This window comes from Schistocerca cancellata, chromosome 9 (assembly GCF_023864275.1).
Source record: "Schistocerca cancellata isolate TAMUIC-IGC-003103 chromosome 9, iqSchCanc2.1, whole genome shotgun sequence".
In the NCBI taxonomy this organism is placed as follows: Eukaryota; Metazoa; Arthropoda; class Insecta; order Orthoptera; family Acrididae; genus Schistocerca; species Schistocerca cancellata.
Genome location: NC_064634.1, coordinates 494914861 through 494931802, shown reverse-complemented (window position 1 = coordinate 494931802; position 16942 = coordinate 494914861). Strand labels below are relative to the sequence as shown.

Genomic DNA, 16942 nt, shown 5'->3' with positions numbered 1-16942 from the left:
TTATACCTGCTGAAAATTCTGATACAAATAAATGGAAACAAGGGCACTGAATAGAAAAATTGTGATGATTTTTTAGGTTGATATAAACTGCTTAGCACCTGAAGACTGCATGTTAGATGACAGTCCTTTTCAAAGGCTTTCTTTCTCAGCATAATTACCCATATATTATTTAATATTTCAAATCAGTGAGTGTCGCATAACCTACTTTTGTCAAAAAAATAAAACTGTGTCACTTTCTCAGGTGGAACTGTAAATGGAGAAACATTTACACAATCATACCTACTTTCTGAACCCTCTACATCAGACTGACAACAAGAAGTGCAAGTAGAACTATTTTCCTGTACTTTTAACATCTTCACCATTTTCTTTAAGGTCTTCATTGGGTTATTCCAGTTTTGCTACTTTACTTTGTAAAAAATATTTAATTTGTGCTTGTGAAGTTCTTTTTTGTGTTGGCTTTATGATATTTCCTAATTCCATAGACTGTCTTTGGTAATCCTCCGGAAAAGGGGTTCCCAGACTTTTTGCCACTGCGTACCATATGACATTTTTAGAAACTGGGGTGTACTACTATAGCTTGTTCACTTTATAACGAACTCGGGGGTCTGGGGGAGGGGAAGGGTGGATGAGTGGTGATTGCTGCAAGTGTGAAGAATGGCATGGGAGTAATAATTTTTGCGATCCTGCTCAGTGCAGGTTACATGTATGGTTTTTGCGTCATTCCAATAATCTGCTATGTGTGGTAGACATATGGAAATCTGACACACACAAGTACTAAGGTTTTGTGAAAGAACTTTTTACTGAGCTGTTCATGCTCACATGGAGTACTTATTTGTGGCAAATAATACCAAATTAAATTAAGCTGGTTCTGATACAAATATTCAGTATGAGAGAAATAATATTTAAAATATACATATTAAACTTTTACATCACAAATAATATAATCCACTTGTGCAAGGGAGCAATAAACTGAACAAACAGCAAAAACATTCAGGTTCAAATCAAACTTTTACACTAAGTCAGACTTCGGAGTCAGTAATTATACAGTTTTCAAATTGAGATTCTGATGAGATAACATCTAGATGTCTCAGCTGGTAACGTGTAGATGTTTATCTTTAATCAGAACTTTAAAGTCTGGCTTAATTGAGCTCACTTCAGTCCCAGGTCACCTTCAGCACTAACGCTGTTTCTGTATTTATTTTTCATTTATATGAAGTCAGAAAACCCACTTTCACACATGTAAGTGGTAACAAACGACACCAAAAATAGGACTGCTTGTTTTGACAGAGAAGAGTAAAGCATTTGGTTTTTGTTTCCATCCAAAAAGAAAGCAGAATTTTCTTTTGAAAGCACCATTCTTTAAATTGTCACAAGTCACGTCAAAAATTTCTTTCATGATTACTTCTTCTGGTACTTTTCCTGAAAATGGATTTCTTATCCCGCCATATTTTGTGTAATCTTTGTGCATTTCGTACCCTTTTTGAAGGACCTTTAAATATGCAAATATGTCTCAAACAAAATCTTAGTCTTCCAAAAATGATTTAAGAGTAAAAAAAAGTTATTGTTCAGCACTTGTGAACTAAAAGGTCTCAACTTTCTTTTGAAAGATGACATTTTGATTTCTGCTATGAAATCTGTTGTGCCTCCTTCTTGCACAATCACTGATCATCAGCCAAATATTTCTTCATGTAAAACATGTATGTTTTTGTCACTCAGAAACATACAAACCTTGGACTTCAGTTCAAATACTCTGCTTAAAATCTTTCTATGAGAGAACCATCTTACTTTAGATTGTAGGTGCAAACTTTTAAATTCATCTCCCATATCTTCACACAATAGCGTGTAACAGCCATGAGTTTAGAGTCCTTGCATTGATGAAGTTTACAATCTTTACAATGTCTCTTAAAACAATATAACCTTTGCACATATACTTACAAGCAAATGCTTCTCAGCGTATTATACAACGTGCGCTTCAACAAACACAGCAACTTTCTTCATTTTTGCTGTCAGCCCTGTTAAGTGGCCTTGGTCTTGACTCCGTCTGTACAAATACCAACACATATTGGCTGAGGAATACCTACTTAAAATAAATAAAGGCCAATGGCCAATCATATTGAATATGTTTACTGCTGCGACATCTGACTTCAGTGGTTTGAACATAGAAACTCTTAAGCTTTGTGACGGTCAAAATGTACAAAAACAAGTAACTGCATCATATTTGCAACATCTGTACTACAGTATATTTGAAGAGCAAAATAAGTGCACTCTTGCAGTTGTAATAACAACATTTCTTCAATATTGGAATACACGTCTTCAGTTTACCTTACTGTTGGATAACAAAACTTTTTGTATTTGTTTGGCGGCTTTTGCCCCCAAAACTATTTGGATAATGCCTCTTAGCCAAGGGCAGCAAGAGAGACTACCGAACTGCGTGAGGTTTTCCTTCTTTTCCAATTCTAAAGCTAGCCACATATGAGGTTCCTTCAACTTGCTTGTTACTATCAATGTTTATGAAATTTGCCATGCAGTTGGAGTCTTTTAAAAAAATCCAGATTTCCTTTAAAAAAAAGTCAATATGTTCACCAGCTGAGAGGCTTAGAACTTTCATGACATTTTAATAATGACAGCTTCGTTCTTTGATCCGAAAGTGTCTCTAAGCATACAACACATTGGGTTGGTTGGTTTAAAGAGGAGGGGAAGTGACCAAATAGCTAGGTCATCGGTCCCTTGTTCCTATAAAAATAATTGCACAAGAGAAAGAATAAAAAATGACACTCACAGCACAAAGCAGGGAGACAGGAAAAAAACCCACAAGAATGACAGAAGGGCAAAGAACACTACAATGAACAGAAAAACTAGATAGAGATGCAAGAAACAGGAAGAAGGAATTAAAATAAGAGAGCAGTTATCATGGCTGGCTGATCACAAGAATGAAACGGGTAAGCCAGCCCACTCTGCAACACATTAAAACCTCTAAAATAAAAGCAATAGGTGGAGGACACAAGAGGGATGAAATATATGTGCTAAAACTTAGATAGAATGATAAAACCCACCCTCACGCATAAAACGTAAAACTATAGCAGCCGATGAGGTGTTTTCAGCTAAAATTAATGGTAATGAGTCCAGCAACTGAAGATTTCGTCGCATGGCAGCGCACCAGAATACAGGCTACTGTCAACCGGGCACTGCACTGACACTGAGGTGGGTCTACACAGCGCAGGAGATAGCTGTGGGCCACCCACGCATGGCTAATGCGGAGCCGGCAGAGAACCATAGAGTGCCTGTGAGAAGCCCGCATGGAGGGCTTCCAAACAGTCGTAGTCTCCTTAATGGTACGCAGTTTGTTGTGCATACCAAAGTTATGTCATTCTGCCTCTCAAAGCCCAAGAACTTTGTGGTATAATAATGAATGCAGGTCAGTTACGGGGATGCCGATCTCCAGATGCAGTTTTTGTGTAGCCTGTTTGGCCAGCCTATCAGCAAGTTCATTTCCTGGGCGTCCGACGTGACCCAAGGTCCAGACAAACACCACTGAATGTTCCAGGGCATAAATGGACTCCTGGATGGTTGCTGCAAAAGGATGGCGAGAGTAGCAATGGTCGACAGCGTGTAGGCTGCTCAAGGAGTCTGTACAGAGACAAAACAATTCGCCAGGGCATGAACGGATGTCCTCCGAGCACGAGATATGGCCACCAGCTCTGCAGTGAAAAACTGCAGCCATCTGGCAAGGAGTGCTGTTCAATATGTCCTCTGTGAACATAGGCAAAGCCAACGTGACCATCAGCCATCGATGTAAACCACTTCAGAGCCCCAGGACATGTCAAGAATCGAGAAAAAGTGACGGGGGAGAGCTGCGGGATCAACTGAGTGCTTAGGGCCATGTGAAAGTTCCAGACATAGCTTTGGTCTAGGTTTACACAATTAAGGTGTACATGAATGGACCTTGAGTAGAGATGGTAAAGGGAAGGACTCAGACAGAAGGGATTGGACGCGAACTGCAATCATAAGCTCTGACCTGGGCCACTGATGTGGGAGATGAACCACCGTGGTAAGGAAAAGGGGATGGTAATTCGGATGCTCAGGAGAGCTATGAATGTTTACAACGTAACTGGCGAGCAGTAGTGCACGTCTCACCTTCAATGGAGGGACTCCGGCCTCCACCAGGACGCTGCTCACCGGACTTGTCCTAGAAGCTCCTGTTGCCAGTCAAATGCCACAGTGGTGCACTGCGTCGAGTAAACACAACACTGAGGGCACCGCCAAACCATAAACTAGACTCCCACAGTCAAGGCAGGATTCAAAAAGGGCCCTGTAGAGCTGCAGCAGCATAGAACGATCTGCACCCCGGTTGCCGGGGGCACCCTAAGGAACAAGGGATCACATTTTCCGCCACAGAAATGATCGTCCTGGTGATGTGCTCAACCACCACAACGATGTTACCGTGTTGGGGAGTTTCAATGGTGACAGCAGAGGTGAAAGCTTCCCAGTCTACTTCATTTAAAGCCCATCTGGGTAGGCGTCCATGGGCATGATGCTGGGGGAGTGACAGGAAGATGGGAAGTGGTCGCTACCACACAAGTCATCGTGGGCTCTCCAGTGGACAGATGGGAGAAGTCCTAGGCTGCAAAGTGATAAATCAATGACCGAGTAAGTACCATGAGCCACACAAGTGTGTGGGGGCCCAAGTATTTAAGAGACAGAGGTTGAGTTGAGATAATAAAGTTCCATCATCTCTACCTCGGCCAGTAAGCACGGTGCCACTACATAAGGGGTTATGGACGTTAAAATCTCCCAAAAGTAGGAAACGTTTAGGGAGTTGATCAATCAGTGCAGCCAATACATTCAGGGGTACTGCAGCATCTGGAGGAAGATTAAATGTTGCAGATGGTTATTTCCTGTGTCGTCCTTATCCTGACTTCATGAGAAGTTTGATGGGGTACAGGTTCACTACATACTGAGTTCACAACACAGATGCAAACTCCACCTGACACACTACTATATTCTCTTCAGTTCTTGTAATATCTTCTATAGCCTTGGAGGGCACGGGTCCGCATTGCCGGGAACCAGGTTTCCTGGAGGGCAATGCAGAAAGCAGGTGTAAAGCTTAACAGTTGCCATAGCTCAGCAATTCCACTGGAGGATGACATTATCATGAGGCTGGGAAGGCATGAAGCGCACAAGGAGGCAGGTCATGTCTTAGAGTCACTTGCTGCCACCGACTGAGTATTTGTTACCATTCCTATTGCGGATGAGGCATCAGTGAGATCTAGGCCTCATGGGACACTAAGATCTCCACCTCATCCCGAGATGCAGAATTGGTAGGGAGTGGCGGTGTTGGGGCCACAGGAGGGTCCTGTTTCTTAGCAGCCTTCTTCTTGGCTTGCTTACCTTATCACTTCTCTTTAGGGGATTGCTGTGAGGACTTCTCTGAAGTAGCTTCAGATAGGGAGGAAGACCATGAAGCTCTTTGTCCAGTATCTTTTGGCTCCTTTAGCCACTGGTGAGTGTCTGCTGTGGCATTAGTGGAGATCTTGGAAGAGAGGGTTCCAAGGGACCCCTTCCGCACAAGAGGAGCCAGAGGAGACTGTTGCTTCTCCAGCTGGGGGGGGGGACTGATGTCCCCTGCATTTGGGGGGGGGGGGGGGGGGCGGCAATTGCTCCCGAAGTAGGTGCTTTGGGAGCAACGGAAGATGATTTGCCCCCTACCACCCAGGGAGCGGACGTATTCTGGTGGCCCAGAGGGCCCACTGGTCGTGGCAGTGTGGAAGTACTGGTAATCTGTGACAGCGATGCTTAAGTAGCTGCAATATATGGGGATGTCAACGGAATGGGGTGTAATTTTTCAAATCTACACTTAGCCTCTTTGTAAGTCAATTGGTCCAAAGTCATTTTCTCCACAATTTTCCACTCCTTTTGGAGTACTGTGCAGTCTGGCGAGCAGCAGGACTGATGCTCTCCACAGTTGATGCAAGTGGGAGGAGGCGCACGTGGAGTATCTGGATGCAGCGGACATCTGCAGTCGGGACATGTGGCACTGATAGTGCAGTGGGAAGACATGTTGCCGAATTTCCAGCACTTAAAACACCGCATAGGGGGAGGGACATGTGGTTTAATGTCACAGCGGTAAACCATCACCTTGACCTTTCCAGGCAATGAATCACCTTCAAAGGCCAAGATGAAGGCACCAGTGGCACCCGTATTGTCTTTGGATCCCCTGTAAACGCACCGGATGAAATGAACACCCCACCATTCTAAATTGCCGCACAGCTCGACATCAGACTGCAAGAGGGGGTCACGATGAAAAATAATCCTCTGGACCATATTGAGGCTTTTATGGGGAGTGATGGAAACAGGAATATCACCCAGTTGATCACAGGCGAGTAACACTCGGGATTGGGTGGGGGTTGCTATCTGAATCAAGACTGCACCGTTTCTTATCTTGGACAGCACTGTCACTTCCCCAAACTTATTCTCAAGACGCTCAACAAAAAACTGAGGCTTCGGAAGTAGAAAGGAGTCCCCATCCATTCTGCTACAGACTACACACCGAGGCGAATATGGCTCTCTTCTTTCTGTAGCTCTACATTCCTCCCATGGCGTAGTGATGGAGGGAAATGATTTTGGGTCATACCTGTCAGCACTGTATTCGATCTTGCCCTTCTTAGAGACTGCTGGCGCTGTACTGTCACCAGCAAGAGATGACCTGGTCTGCTTCATTGCAGGTCATCTACCTTGATGCCATCAACTCCATTCAGGGGCTCTCCCCACAGGAGCCACCCAGCCACAGCAAAGGCCATCTGGCACGATGGCCGTTGTTGGGAGTGCATATTCCCCATGATGACGGGCGTCTACTCCTTCACATATGTGGAGAGTTTACAGCTCAGGCATCAGCAGTGTGATCCCTGTGTTGTCAGAGGGCTACCACCAAATGGGTACATAATGACCCCACAATGAACTGGCTACCATGCTGGATATTGGCCGCAGAGAAATCTGATATTGTCATGAGTGCAAAAGGGGACAGGAGACAACAGAAGAAGATGACATACCCCGGAAAGTGTCCTCGCCCAAATAGCTGAATTGCAGGTGGAGATGCAAAGCCACGATGAGAAGAGGTTCAGGAGATCGAATCTAAGGGCACTGTGGATAACTCGTGCACCACGTGAATACGTCCTTCGCCATATGGCCCGCACCTCTGTAGAATTTGAAAGTAGGAGGTCAAATCATAAAATGGGACCTGAACTTATGGGGCTGAAAAGTGGGAGACTCCTTTTAATCACCTCTTACGACAGACAGGAATATCTTGGACCTATTCTAACACCCGGACCAGCAGGCATAACACAGTGGTGAATTGGATTATCACTGGTTTATATAACAGGATTTACTATAATGTCAAGTTAAATAGCTTTCACCATACTTGTGGTTAGGTGTTGGTTTAGGTTTTGTAGCTGCACTCTTGAAGACAGAAGGAGCTTCTGGGCTTAAAAATCATAAGTTACACAATGATGTTAAACTTCACATCACAATTATAGTAGTCAAGAATCAGCTCGTTGTAAAAAGCATTCTGGTTCCAGATGCAAGCTTTCTTCATATCACGATACCATTCAAAGTAACACCCAACAAAGCAACAATTACAACAAGAAACCATTCAATGCTACTGCACCACCACACACTGGTACACCACATAAGTTGGCAGCAGTTGCAAAGCAGAACGAAAACAACCACCGACAAGATTCGATCAAAATGTTGCCAATGTCAAAACAAGAGGAATCATTCCTGGCCAAGGCAGCAGCAACTAACGGCGTGGGGAGGGCACAATACAACCTTTCTATGTTTCAAATACAGTCCAGAGCAAACATTCCGCAGTAAATCCATTTTCTTTAATATTAAACAAATGCTGCTTTTATCAGTCAATTTCCTACTATCAAATAAAGTAACATAAGCCAAAATTTTAGTTACAGCAGTATGTGTTTTGTTTTTTTTGTACTGCAAACAACCTAAAATATACTTGCATACTGCCAGTGGTAAGCCTTGCTCCACAAGATAATCCCATTCACAAAAAGCATGTCACTGCAATATTTTATTCATTGTAACAAGATAACTACCAACACTGAAGATATTAATATAGCAGTCACTAGATTATTTTTTTCATTTACTGATTAGCTGTGTCCAGTACTCGTCAACAGAATGTAGAAGTTTCTGTATGCAGGCCACCCTGCTTGCCAATCTGCATGGGCTGTCACTAATTATAATTGTCAATGAGCTAACCACTATGCAGTGAACTGCTTGACATTGATCCATTTTGTTCCTTTAATTTCATTTCATATTCATAGTTACAAATAAGTACCAAATCAATATGAACATAGCCCTAACGCGCTTTCACAAAATGTCATTCCTTCCCTGCATCATTTCCATCACAGCAACTGGTCAGATCGCAACAAGAGTTGGAGATTTAGGGGTATATTGAGGAAAGTACAATTAGTGAAGTGCCTTCATACAGAAATTTAGGGAACAGGGGGACTCAGCTTTTAGTGGTGAACAATAGTATTTAGTTTATAGATTATCGTATTGAGGCTTCTGCTAATACAATAGTGTGGTACTAGGGTCACTAAATCTGGGATAGAAAGGGAGAAAGAGGCATTTTCCATCTGTGTCTCACTTATATGAGTACTGTAGGATGAAGAGTGTTCCTGATAATTTTTGGTTCACAGTTTGCTGAAGGTTACTGAGAAAATTATATGCATGGGGAAGGTTATTTTTGTTTGTGTGTGTGTGTGTGTGTGTGTGGGGGGGGGGGGAGGCTACATTTTCAGTTGTTACGTGTGGGAGTTTTGGTTTTGTGGTATCACATACTTCGTTTTAGCTATGGAGGCCATTTAAAATTTCTGATACTGTATTTTGGGGCTATATAGACATTTGTGGTATTGTGGACTTCATTTGAGTTTTATAGGTCAAGTGGAATTCCCTATACCAGTTTTTTCAGGTTTTTTTTTTGGTGCGATTTTGTCAGCTGCTGAGTATTTAGCATGCTTGATTTTTGTCTGTAGTTGTTTTAGTGTCTTCGTTATTAGTGTTGTTATATACTTAGTTTGTCCTTGCCCAAAACCTCTTAATTCACACAGTTGCCCCATCAGTTTCATTGAGTGCCTGCAATTAAATATTTTTTTGTATTATTAAGGTTTTTTTGAGTGTGTAATGTATGATGACACAGTCACATATTACATAAGGTTGAACTAGGGGTGTGCACCATGTTGTCAACACTGTGATCCAAAGTGGTGGGAGGTACTGTAATCTTCGGTTATATCGAAAATACCAATTTTTTTTATTTATTTCAGTAAACAATGAGAGAGAGAAATAGAGATATCTGTTTTGAACAGGGACATTCTGTCAAAATTTACTAAAAAATAAAATGTGCATTGTAGAAAAGTTAGCGTAACTGACTGATGAATGAGAAAGATGAGGAAATGGGAGATGCTGTCATCAGAGCCTCCGTGATTAAATAACGAGACATCCAACTTTCTTTGTGATATGAAGTATAGACATTATTTTATAAGGTTTATTTTTTCCTTCACTGGGTTCCATAGTTCTGAATAATCAGAAGAAGACTGGCTACTTTGGGGACTAGTGTTTTGTATTCAGCTGCCACCAACCTATAAAACTGACAATAACAAATACAGAAGCGTTCGATTCCACCCGTCTGCTTTCACCCATGACGTCACAAATATGGCGGAAACAACCATACGCTCTACGACTTCAATATGGCGCCTATGACGTCATTACGTAAATATGACCACCACAAACACGAAAATACATTGAAAACCAACACACACACACACACACACACACACACACACACACACACACACACACACACACACATTCCACAAAAAATCTAATGAAATTAATGGGACAAGTGTGGGAAATTGGGGGTTTTTGGATGGGGGACAAAGTAAATATAAACAAATTTAGACACACACCACCATACCAAACCACACAAAACGACGAAAAAAAAGACAACACAAAACTCCCAAAATCCCACTAAACACAATATCCTCTGGAATCGGACACTTTCCTTGACCTATACAGCTTAACAGCAGCTCCCGATCCCACAAATTGGAATCAAACACTTCCCTAGACCTATATAGCTCAACAGCAACTCCCGATACCGGAACACCCACAGGCACAACCACACATTGGAATTGAACACTTCCCCTGAATTATATAGGTCAACAGAAACTACTGATACCAAACCATAAAACCCGAAACTGCAACAACGTCCACAATCATCACTACCTCAAAAAACACAACAAACCAACAAAATCGGAATCGAACACTTCCCTTGACCTGTTTTTCTTACGACATCTCCACATTCAGCCGTCCCTGGTTGAAGACGCCGGAACTTTAGTGAGCCTCATTTCTTCACGACATACTGAACACTTCACGACTTCATCCAAAAAACCGAATAGTTGAAGAAATTTTATTAGAGGCAACGCACTGTCCCCCATCATCACTGACAACCGAAAACTGTTGACCTTGTCAGTGATATCCATACCTACCAAAGACATAAATAAAAAGGGCAATTTACCAAAATTCACACACGACGAACAGGAAAAAACTACAATAACGTTGAAGTGACAAAACTAAAATCGTTAACTCACTGAAAAATATTCTGCTGAAAGCACTGTACCAATACCACACATGTGCAATGCTATCACGCAAATGAACCGCATAAACAGCGGCCACAACAATACGCCACCTATAAACACGCCACACATGCAAACTAAACCAGAAACATCACCTAACACACCACCAGAGAGAGCCACCGATCACATCAAAACGACACCTGCAAACACGCCACTATCACAAACTAAATTCCGCGCTGTCGTGATGTCACACACCACAACAGCCTTACGTCACAGATCAAAGCCAACGGGTGGGATCGGACACTTCGGTCGACCCTACTGTCAGTAGCCTTGTAGCTATCATTAGTCACATCATAACATGATTCATTTATTTCAAAATAAGTGATGAAGGAAGTGTGAGTACTACATAACACTTCTCAAAGGAAGGTGATTACAATAGGCCTACACAATGAAGCTTTTGTATCTTCCAGTTTTGTACACATGATTTCTCATCTACCTGCACCCTCCTCTATCAGTAGACCTAATCAAGGAAAGGTTAATGAATAGCATCTACTTAGTATGTTTAGGCTCACAATAGAAAATCACAGCATCCCTCAAAACTAGCAATTCGATAACGTAAGGCATCATTGTGAACTTTAGTTCTCAAAGTTGCAGCTGGTAACTTCTGAGTTACCAAATTAATAGATGTACTCCTATAACATATGTTTTGGCAATTCCTAACAATTAATTCCCACACAAACAACTGAAGCACACTTCTCCAAGTGCTCAGCGCAACAACAAACGACTGTACTTTGCAATACTTTTCTTGTATCTCTGACATATTTTGTAACAACATTTCACTGATTTGTATCTTCTGATTAAAGAATAATTATAATATTACTATATGTATTTTTCTGTAAGTGTGCAAGCCAAGCAAGATACTAACCTAATCCGGGGCTGGATATTGACTGGGCTCGAGCTCTTGCCACTTTTCCCAAGGAGCCCGCAGTCCCAAGACTGGATTCCACAAGCTCATCATCAAACCGACGTCGTTTTATCGAACGGGAACTACTGGAATATTTAAAAACCCATCAACAGACCAGTATCTGCAGAGTTAATTAGTGAAAAACGTTTAGCTGTTCACCAATATTTCTAAGCCTACTTTGCTACATGTAATAACACCAAGAATGCATGGAATGACACAATTAAATCTCATTTGTGATATTCTGCAATAATAAGAGAAGTAACCATTCTGCTTTAATGGTCATATGAATAGTTAGCCGCGGCAACGCCATATAAAATGCCGTGGGAAAACAAGACGAGCAATTTTGACTCTTCAACAACTGCTGAGCGTGAGAAGCAATGTTTCTACAACATTTAGCAAAGCAATCAGTCCAGTATGGCAAACTACTTACAATAAATGTACACAAACATAACAAACAAATCACATGATAAAAAACGAATGCGAATGTATTATTCATAACTTACCTTCTACGTTTGGTGGCGATTGAATCTAAACTTTGTGACTGGTCCACTGACATTCGCACTTTTCCATAACGATCTGTATCTGCCATCCTGCTGTTGAGCACAAAGTAACGAAATAAGATCTGTAACTCACATTCACTCAAGTAGTCTTCAACTTATCAACAACGTACTGCTACAGGTTGACTTAAAAAGGGTGTTTATATGTATAAAAACCATTCCTGTAGCTCACCTTCCAAACGGAGGTTAATGTTCGGAAGCATACATACAAAAAGTTTATACAATCACTTCAAAAGTTAAATGCACTAATAACCATACACAAACCCACGCACAGCCATACTATAAACAATCGGACAAAGCAATAACTGTCCAGGATAGCCAACAACCCAAACGAACACGTGTATACAAACTCGGGTTAAGTCAGGAGTTGCATGCAAACTCCTGCACAAGCAAGGTAAGTAAATGATGCCGACGAAATAGTCATGTTTCAACATATAATTTCTATGATTGCCCAGCTTTAATTACGTGTGTGAATTCATGAAAAGGAGTATCACTAACAGAGACGATACCGTATAATTTCAAAGCGACCCTTAGACTCTAAATAATTTTGTGAAGTATTTCATATTGTGAAAATTATTGACTGTCTGTAGATAAGGTTGAAGATCATGCAATATGTTGACGAATTTACTGAAATCATATTTTTATTGAGCTAACTACTTTAACTGCATGTAGTCTCTGGCTAATGCTGTGAATCTTTGTAGTTTGTCAGCTGAGCTCATTAGCTCAATGTCGCAAATGGCTGCGAGCCTGTGATGTTAAAAGAAAAGAAAAAATTCCTTGACGTCTATATTTATGTGCTGCTCCATGACTCTGCTGTCAATATATCTTTATTCTTGGCTTGTGTGTAACTTCTGTGTTTTTCTTACAGTAAATGTGTTTTTTTTTCGTATCCAGGGTGTAATTACAAAGCTAATAAAATGTTTTCTTGCCTTTAAATAATATTTTTCATCAGGTTATGGGCCCAGTACACGTGTAAAGGCAAACAACACAGTTTAATTAAAACAATATTTGAAATGAGCGTATGTCTGTAAAGAAACATGACTGCTAGTGGCGATTATAAGGTCAGCATTGATAAGCTTGAAGGACCTGACGACTGGGCCAAATGGAAATGGCATATTTCTATGGTGCTACGTTCATATGGACTAGAAGATATTATTAACGGTACACGTGAACGTGTAGAGTTGCCGCAAGATGCGACAAGTGAACAAAAAGAAGCGTATGTGGAATGGCTCATGGACGACGCAAAGGCAGCAAGTCTTAAGGCCGGTTCCCACTAGAGCGCGGCAGCGCGTCGTGCGGCAACGGCAGCGGCAAGCTTTTTCCGCTTTGACGCGACGGCTCGCGGAATTGGCGTTCCCATCTGGAAGCGGCAGACGCTAGCGGTAGCCAATGACGGACAGCTACTGGGTACAGGTCGGAACCCAGTGAAACTCCCGGTGCGTTTGAAAAACTATATCTTACACCTACATGGAGGAAAGACGAAGTTGGGTGAAGACATACCAATTTTTCATTTTCTGTACAATGTACTCTTTCACATATTCCATTATGCATGTTTTCTCATTTCACCATAAGCAGATTTCATGACTACCGTTCATCATTGTTCACTATCTAGCACATTGCTTAAGAATCATGAAAGAATAATACATATTTGGAACAAAGTTTTCGAAACCAGATTTTAAATTAGAAGACTTTTCCCGGTGCAGACGCAAACCTACAATACTTTATTAGTTACGAGCTGCAGTTTACAACTAAAGAGACAGTAAACGGTAGCAAATTAAGAAATGGAACTTGAATAAGTCAAGACCCACAGTTTTTCGATAATCTTAAAGTTAGCGTAATGCAACGACTGACTGAAACAGAGGAAGGAATCCGCTAGAATACGAATGGATATCTTTGAGAGAAGAAGTGGTGAATGCAGCAGAGTATGAGAACGGGAAGAAGGTACAGTAGAAATCGTTAGATAAAACGTAACATATTAAATCTGACAAGAGGGAAAAATATAAAAATGCAGCAAATGAAGTAGGCCATTGGAAATAGAAATGTCTAAACATGACGTTGACAGAAAGTCCAAAATTGCAACGTGATTTTGCACTTGGAAAACATAAGGGAATGAAAATGAGAAAGAACAAAGAAAACTTTGCTCAAAGGAGAAGCAACTGTCAAGAACTCATTTGGCAAGCCAGAACTAAGCAAATAAGAGAAGGCTAGATAGTGGAAGGAATATGTAGACAGGAGAGGGGGAAGGGTTGTACAAACTAACATAAGTACAATGTTCGATTCCTGTGAGATGTCTGAACACGCCTACCACTTAACTAAGTAGACACACTGAAGAACAGCGAAACTGTGTTTATAGCATTTGCATGTTTAGAGAAAGGTTTTGACAATCTTAATTAAAACATTCTTTGAAGCTCTGGAGATGTCATCGATAAAACACTGGGACACAACATTATCTACAACTTGTACAGAAACAAAACTGCATTTCTAAGACTTCAATGACTTGAAAGGGAAGTAGTAATTGAGAAGGCAGAAGTAGAAAGGATATAAAATGAAGACTGTGAATAGCAAGAAAAGCGTTCTGAAAAAGAAAATTTGTTCACATGGAATATAAATTGTAATGATTGGGTACTATTTTACGAAGGTATTTATGTGGAGCGCACAACAAATAAAAATGGCCACCATTCAGTAACGGTGGTGACAGTGGTGTTTGGATTGTGGAGTGCTCAACTGCGTGGTCATAAGCTGCCGTATTAAGTCCCAATTTTTACACAGTCCAATATTTTACACAGTCCAATCTAGCCACTGCCACGAATGATGATGACGATGATGAAATGATGAGGACAACAGTGGTTCATGGTGTGGGTTCCTGTAGTCATGTCCTAGTTCATGAACCACAGGCAACATATGAGTGGCAAAGTAAGTGGTCCCGACAGTCGGGATACCAGTTACTTTGGAATAAGGCTGGGCATCTCGGACATATTCTGAGTCATGGTCACCTTTGTGCTCATACGGCAAAGACTACCAAATCCACCGGTTAGTCCCTCAGCCGTTAGGGGTAAAACCCAATGGGACTCGGGGCAAGTAAGGCTAGCAACCTGCTTCCCTGGTACTTTAAATATGATGCTGGCAACAATCAGAGCAAAATGCCTCGGACCTTTGGAGGTGACGGAGTCCCACCTCTAACTGACAAACCAGGGACTCCTAAGATACGACTTGGCAAACAAATGGTAATGAGATGGGGAGCTATTAATATCAATGGGGGCTACTCTGGGAAGAAGGTAGAGCTGGCGGAGGCTGCAAGTAAGATGGGGCTGGACGTTTTAGCTGTTAGTGACATTCGGGTAAGGGGTGAGAAAGAAGAGGAAGTGGGAGAATACAAGGTCTGCCTGTCAGGAGTCAAAGCAGGAATAGCACAATGGGGTGTAGGGCTTTACATCAGGAAAGAAATTGAACCCAGCGTAGTTGCAATAAGGTATGTAAACGAACAACTGATGTGGATAGATTTGACAGTGTCTAGCAAGAAAATTAGGATTGTGTCAGTATATTCGCATTGTGAAGGGACAGATCAAGATAAGATGGATAGTTTTTATGAGGCACTCAGTGATATTGTTGTTAGACTAAAGGACAAGGACAATGTTCTGCTCATGGGTGATTTTAACGCCAGGATTGGAAATCGAACAGAAGGGTATGAAAAGGTTATGGGTAAATTTGGAGAGGATATGGAGGCCAACAGGAACGGGAAACAACTCTTGGATTTCTGTGCCAGTATGGGCTTAGTAATCACAAACTCCTTTTTTAAACATAAGAACATTCACCGGTATACTTGGGAAGGCAGGGGAACCAGATCTGTCATTGACTATATAATAACAGATCAGGAATTCAGGAAGGCTGTGAGGGACACACGTGTATTCAGGGGTTTCTTTGATGACACTGATCATTATTTAATCTGCAGTGAAATTGGGATTGTGAGGCCGAAAGTGCAGGAGGTCAGGTCCATATGTAGGAGGATAAGAGTGGAGAAACTTCAGGATAAGGAAATCAGGCACAAGTACATAACAGCGATCTCAGAAAGGTACCAGTTAGTTGAATGTAGTCAATTACAGTCATTGGAAAAGGAATGGACAAGGTACAGGGACACAGTACTAGAAGTGGCTAAAGAATGTCTTGGAACAGTAGTGTGTAAAAGTAGGATGAAGCAAACAGCTTGGTGGAATGATACAGTCAAGGCAGCCTGTAAAAGGAAAAAGAAGGCGTACCAAAAATGGCTACATACCAGAACCCAGGTAGACAGAGAAAGTTATGTTGAAGAAAGAAACAAAGCCAAACAGATAATTGCAGCATCCAAGAAGAAATCGTGGGAAGACTTTGGAAACAGGTTGGAGACTATGGGTCAAGCTGCTGGAAAACCATTCTGGAGTGTAATTAGCAGTCTTCGAAAGGGAGGTAAGAAGGAAATGACAAGTATTTTGGACAGGTCAGGAAAACTGCTGGTGAATCCTGTGGATGCCTTGGGCAGATGGAGGGAATATTTTGAAGAGTTGCTCAATGTAGGTGAAAATGCGATCAGTAATGTGTCAGATTTCAAGGTAGAATGGGATAGGAATGATGATGGAAATAGGATCACATTTGAGGAAGTGGAGAAAATGGTCAATAGATTGCAGTGCAATAAAGCGGCTGGGGTGGATGAAATTAAGTCGGAACTCATCAAATACAGTGGAATCTCAGGTCTTAAATGGCTACACAGGATAATTGAAATGGCCTGGGAGTCGGGACAGGCTCCATCA

The 16942-nt window shown here is 41.6% G+C and overlaps 1 protein-coding gene across 3 annotated transcripts in view; it reads right to left on the bottom strand.

The window, feature by feature from the left end:
• The window catches only part of LOC126100204 (microspherule protein 1), a 154531-nt gene extending 141799 nt beyond the window's left edge, over window positions 1-12732 (bottom strand). The window contains exons 1-3 of one of the 3 annotated variants that reach the window (XM_049910765.1): window positions 12334-12732; window positions 12108-12197; window positions 11566-11687 (exon numbers count right to left, since the gene is read on the bottom strand). In XM_049910765.1, coding sequence (XP_049766722.1) covers window positions 11566-11687; window positions 12108-12193 — 208 coding nt within the window. In that variant the 5' untranslated portion in view covers window positions 12194-12197; window positions 12334-12732. Of the gene's footprint in view, window positions 1-11565; window positions 11691-12107; window positions 12198-12333 lie in introns of all 3 variants that reach the window. The other 2 variants (XM_049910764.1, XM_049910766.1) reach the window with 2 other exon arrangements.
• Window positions 12733-16942: the final 4210 nt, after the last annotated feature.